The sequence below is a fragment of the Triticum dicoccoides genome, chromosome 1B (genome assembly GCF_002162155.2).
Source record: "Triticum dicoccoides isolate Atlit2015 ecotype Zavitan chromosome 1B, WEW_v2.0, whole genome shotgun sequence".
Classification (NCBI taxonomy): Eukaryota; Viridiplantae; Streptophyta; class Magnoliopsida; order Poales; family Poaceae; genus Triticum; species Triticum dicoccoides.
The window spans coordinates 463,410,849-463,416,848 of NC_041381.1; the positions used below are offsets into that span (position 1 = coordinate 463,410,849).

The 6,000-nt window shown below is 42.3% G+C and overlaps 1 protein-coding gene across 1 annotated transcript in view; it reads right to left on the reverse strand.

Annotated features, from left to right (window-relative positions):
• Nucleotides 1–2,046: 2,046 nt before the first annotated feature.
• The window catches only part of LOC119341463 (AP-3 complex subunit mu-like), a 4,575-nt gene continuing 621 nt past the window's right edge, over nt 2,047–6,000 (reverse strand). Inside the window, exons 2-8 of the mRNA XM_037613335.1 lie at nt 5,804–5,909; nt 5,503–5,613; nt 4,553–4,642; nt 3,996–4,243; nt 3,291–3,500; nt 2,989–3,196; nt 2,047–2,740 (exon numbers count right to left, since the gene is read on the reverse strand). Of these exons, the coding sequence (XP_037469232.1) occupies nt 2,495–2,740; nt 2,989–3,196; nt 3,291–3,500; nt 3,996–4,243; nt 4,553–4,642; nt 5,503–5,613; nt 5,804–5,909 (1,219 nt within the window). The 3' untranslated portion in view covers nt 2,047–2,494. The remainder of the gene's footprint in view (nt 2,741–2,988; nt 3,197–3,290; nt 3,501–3,995; nt 4,244–4,552; nt 4,643–5,502; nt 5,614–5,803; nt 5,910–6,000) is intronic.

A 6,000-nucleotide genomic window follows, 5' to 3' on the forward strand; every position in this document is an offset into this window, starting at 1 on the left:
AAAATCCCACCTTCAACCCATGAAAACACAGATTTCCCCCTCGACCCGACGGTGCCTTATATCTCAGAAAAGCGGTTGGCCGGAGGGACATTTCAGCCGCCTGCCATCGGTTCTGTCCGTCCGCCGCCGGCGATTCCGGCCATATCTGCGAACGGAATCACGCCGCCGGGGCGCCCCTCACCCGATTCCACCTAGCCGCTTCACCGGCTCCGCGGAACCGCCGAGCCGAGCCGTCCCAAGTCGCCGTCGCCGCCCCGGCATCGACCGCCGCAGAGCCATCGCCCCGAGCCGACGGTGAGTACTTGTGCTTGTGCTTTCGGATGCGATATGCATAGTTGGTTCATGTGGCGTTTGTATTTGTGATTTTAGATGGAATTGAGCCCTCGCGAGAGGTTTTTGCTCCAGGATTCATCCGATTCGGACGACTCGGATGTTGAGACGCTGCTTGAGAACCATCGGCAATAGATATTAGTGATGGCCCTCGCTGTGAAGGAGCACGACGATGAGGACCGAAAGAGACGGCGAGGATCGACCGTCGGCCGTCTTTGCATTCCTCGCAATCGCCATCTCGGGAACGAGAGATTGATGCAAGACTACTTTGCGAACAATCCAACATATCCGCCACACCTCTTCTAGAGAAGGTACTGAATGTGCTGATCTCTCTTTGTAAAAATAGTGCAAGCTTGCGAGGCCAATTGTCGGTATTTTACTCAAAGAAGAAATGTCGCAGGCTTGAAGGGATTTAGTGCATATCAAAAAATCTCGGCAGCTATGCGGGTAATTGTATATGACATTCCGGCTGACTATGGCGATGAGTACCTTCGCATTGGTGAAGATGCTACAATTGAGTCGGCGCGTAGGTTTGCCAAAGTGATCATCCGTGTCTTTGGTCCTGAATATCTTCAGGAACCCAACAAGGAAGACAGAAAAAGTTGATGGCATCAAGTGAGAGAAGAGGTTGGCCTGACATGCTAGGAAGCATTGATTGTATGCATTGGACTTGGAAAAACTGCTCAAAGGCATGGCAGGGAATGTATTTGTGGCAAGTCTCGTGATGCAACAATTGTGCTAGAGGCCGTAGCATCCGAGGATTTATGGATTTGGCATTGCTTTTTTGGTATGCCGGATACTCTCAATGATATCATTGTGTTGCAACCGTCTCATTTGTTTGCTAGGCTAGCTAGTGATGATGCTCCTGCTTGCAACTACACTATTAATGGACATGAATGCACAAAGGGGTACTATCTTGCAGATGATATCTATCCTTCTTGGTGCTCGTTTGTCAAGAGCATCAAAGAGCCCAAAACTAAGAAACAATGTGAATTTGCAAGGGTATAAGAGGTAGCCCGAAAAAGATATTGAAAGAGCATTATTCACAATATGATTCTCGAAGATGAGAGAGGCGTGAACTTGGAGTTCTTCTACAACAATGTGGGTAGCCGTGTCAAACCAGCTAGAGACCCTAATCGCATTAGAGCATTTCTTCAGACTTACCGGGAGATTGAAGATGCAAACATCCACTTTCAACTTCAGGAGAATCTCGTTGAACACCATTTGGCAAAGGGAACGGCAGTAACACATTTCATTTTTGCATTCATTTCATTTAATTCATGTCTGATTTGTATTCGGGACAAGTTTTGTATTGAATTATTTAGTTTGCTTCGGTGATTTCAATAGTTATTGTAATTTGAATGATTGCTGTATTGTAATATTGACATTTTATCTTATATTGAATTAATAATTCTGAATATGTGACATGTGTCAAATTCAGATAAAAACCCATCTAATTTGCGGGTTAGCGCGGGCGGCGGCCGAGCAGACCTCGCATAGCGGAACTTTAAAACACAATATCGACGAATATTCTGTTTTACAATTCCGCTATGTGGGGTCTGCTCGGCCGCCGCCTCGCAAAGCCGTTTTTCTGCGAACTGTAAACGAGTTTTGCGGGTCAGCGATATACCGGGTCTGCTAGAGATGCTCTTAGCGAGCTAACCCTTCTTCATCAGACATGGAAACGCCCAAGTGTGTTCACTGACAGATGCTTGATGAACATAAAAATGGTTTTCCCCAAGAAACCAAACAACGAGCGTGTCTATCCTTCATATAAAAAGAAAGATTTACAGGCAACCCTAATCCTTTTGTACAATTGTTCTCAAATTACAACTGCATACAAATAGCTGTAAGCCTGGGAGAAAAACACCACCCCTTCTCTAACTGTCGGTAGTTGCATGACTGAACATAGACAGATTAACTGATTGTTATAGCCTAAGTTGATACAGCACAACTCAAAATCTTGATACATCGGCTGCTCACACGAGAAATCTTCGCCGTCGCCCCAACCAGAGAAAATGGATGCATGTCGAATGTTGACCTTGATAAACATGCCAGGCATGGATGGACAATAATTCCTTTAGTACCACCACGGTTCGTTCCGGGCTATGGCACCATGTTGAATTAGGGTTCAAAATGCGGTGGCTGAGACTTCTGTGAGAACCTAGGATCTGACCTCATACCTTCCAGCCTGAGTTTGGGCTCGAAAACCTTTGTATGGTGCGCTTGGTGTATTTTTCACGTCCAGTTTATCAATTTGAAGCCCAGACAGCGCAGCCCCCATAATCCTGAATTTCACCTGAAATATTGGAAATGCATGCAGATGAGCGAGTCCTTCCTCGAGACGTAGATTTCCAGAGAGCGATGGTGCTTTGTCTTTCGGAATATGCCCAATTGTCCAAACACAGGTCTGCATAAATAAACAAATGCTATTATTAGACAGGCATTTCGAGGTATATATAGAGTGCTCGAGTGTAGAAAACATAATATTTATTCAGTAAAAATCAATTAGTATATGATTGATTCACCAGCATACCATTACGGTTTTTAGTTCCTAGCTTCCTTAAGAAGGGAGCTAGGTCATAGGTTCACGTGTGACAACGAAAAAACTAGTATCAATCTAAGTTATAGAAATTTGGTGGCAAGCAATGTACTGACCTGATCAGCAAGAATGTCGACTGTGCCGTGGTTTGCCGTCAAATCAGCAGAAGCAATAAGGGGAGGCAACTGAAACTGCACTATTATAGAATCAATAGGTTTCCCAGGATCATTCCGAATCCCCACCATCACATGAACACGGCAATTCCCAGAATCAGATGATAATTGTGGTTTCACGTAAATTGGTGTGGTCTTCAATTTCTTAGCCCTGATTATTTGCAATCAAACGATGAGAATATATAACAGGCAACCCAAGATAGCAAAAACATAGAAGAACCCATTGACAGTGGATATTTATGCACCTATAACTCATAAGCTTGAACTGCCCATCAGGAGGAACAAATGATAGGATCTGATTGGACTCCCAAGGCCTAAATCGGACACAAGGGTGGAACCTCACATCATTGATAATTGTAGGATTTGCAAATGACAATGTCAACTCTGGTAACCCTGGAAGACTTGAATTCACTTCAATTTCACCACATGCCTCACATTTCACTAGAACCCCTTCCCTGCAAATCCGATCACCCAATAAAGATGTCAACAACGGAAAATTTATTTCGGAGTCATGGATGCCAAAAGACAACAAAGTGAGGTAGATGGATCTACTCCTCACAAAGAAGAAGAAAACATATATGATCTTCTACACTGCTAACCACCACTTTACCTACTTGATTAAATCTTGGAGCTTAGATTGTGTTTAATATTTAGTGAGACATATATTAGCTAATGGTGGATTTCAAACACAACATTCAGTAGTCAGTACTTTCGATATACTAAAGTCCAGCTTTAGTTTCCTGCAGATAGTTTAACAAAGTGTTACTGTGACTTAAGGTCCTAGAAACCAAAGCCACAAATCTGATAATAACTTATATTTACTTATAGAAAACTATTTTGTGTGAACATAATACTTGTTCACACATGATCAAGGGATCTAAAAGCCAAATTTATAGATGTGAGGAAATTTACTATATCTAGAGCATCTAAAAGGAAAAAGGTCAGAATACCTGTTCACACATGCATCTAGTTCCTCAACTATGTTAACATAGACTTCATTGCTTGCATCCTTGACAATTGTTGTTCTCCAAGGTACAAAAGAAGCAGTTGCATCTGGAAGTTTGCTACCGATAGCAGAACTCTTACCAGTCATAACATTCAACATTTTGCTGACCATATTTGGTTGGGCAACCAACTCTTTCAAGATGTTTGGCTCAGTAGTGAGTGGAAAGCCATTGTCCATCATTTCATCTAGAATCTGGATTAATGTAAGAATAATATAGTTTAGCAAACCTATATAAAAATCACATATTTGGTTTTACCAATCATGGATTAAACTTGATGATCGTTATTAAAAGTTCAAATGCAACACACATTCTGGTTTGATGTTGCTTTGACAGAATGAACTTAGCAGTGGACTAGCATATGCATTGCCTTCTTCAATCGATGGAAACAGAGTACTTGGATAGAAGCACCTAATTTTTAAGAAGTAAATAGATAGCCTTATGTATTGAAATTTCATGAGCTTTGTACCTCTCTATAATGTGACAGGGGTAAGAAAATATACCTGATAAACAATTACGAAGTTGTCTTTGATTGTGTCTTCATTTATATCTCCAAGGTAATCTGTCAAGACATCAGCCACGCGAGAGAGAAACTGGATACAATGGAATCATATGAGCACACCCGTATGAAAGGGAACAAAAGCTAAAATTTGTAGACAATCAGGCTATCTGCTATTTCAGGGATAGATAACTTTGGGAAGTAACTTCAATATTGATCATCTCAGGTAGGGAAAGACTTGTGGATAACAATAACATTTTTTAGCTACAACCTGCAAATCCTTACTGAAAATGCTTTCAACATCCCAGAGTACTTAATGTCTTGCTGTTTAATATGACATTATATGTCTTAAGAAAAGTGCACATGGGAGCCAACTTGCAACAGATCTATGTTCAGACATATCTTAAACATAACTACTGCACAGAATGGAGTGCCTGATTCAAGTTGGAGAAAACAGCAATCATATAGGTGATAAAGTACAACTCTTGGATCAGAATGAGCAGGTTTAACACATTTCCACTAGTATTTTTCAGCATGAGAATTAGCATATGTAATGTAGATGATTATATTAATTTCCTTGCAAAACAGATACCATGATGAAGTATCATCTATCAGGCTATTTATTTAACTTTACATTTACACAGGCTTTTGGAATGTCAGTAGCAAGTTCTAGAAATATTAGCTATTTCATACATATCATGTATTGGACTATTGATAAACCGGCAAGCTTAATTGTGGTTGTGATTTTGGATGCCACATACTCTTCAGAAAAGTGTAACATCGTATCAAAGCATACACCATGCATGGCAGGAAACAGGGAGCAATCCCAACCCCAATTAAAAACTGATCGGGTTGAGTAGTTTTTTCTTAGGCAACTATGTTACACTATGTCTTCTAGGCAAGCAAACGACACCGAATTAAAGACAAAAGTGTGTAAGAATATGAAGCACGGACCTCGATGGCCATCAAGGGGGGCATCTCCACTTGGGTGCATGCCAAGAACGTCACCCCACTGCGATATACTTGAAACAAGTAGTGTGTTGGGGACACCACAACCTGCAAGACCTTCCAAAGTCCAAGAAACATAATAAGTGGCGGTCCAATGAAACCGGCATGAACTCCAGTACAACAGCTCAAAATTCACTAGTTTATGCTAAATTTCTCTACAATAGCAACAGCAATGGCACAAGATGTTGAAACAAGGAGCTTCCCAAGAAGTGTTGAACAAAGTGGGGAGCATAGGCTGTACTATTACCTTGGACGGGTCGCCGGCGGCGTGGGCGAGAACGTACTCCCAGAACCAGCCGCAGATGGCGCGGTCCACGCGGTGCGCCGTCATCTGCTTCTCCACCATCACCTCCCTGCCGATCCCGGAAGCCCACCCCACGAATCACATCAAATTCAGTTCGGATCAGTCCAAGGGTCGGAGGGATCCGGCCGGAAAAAGGCGGG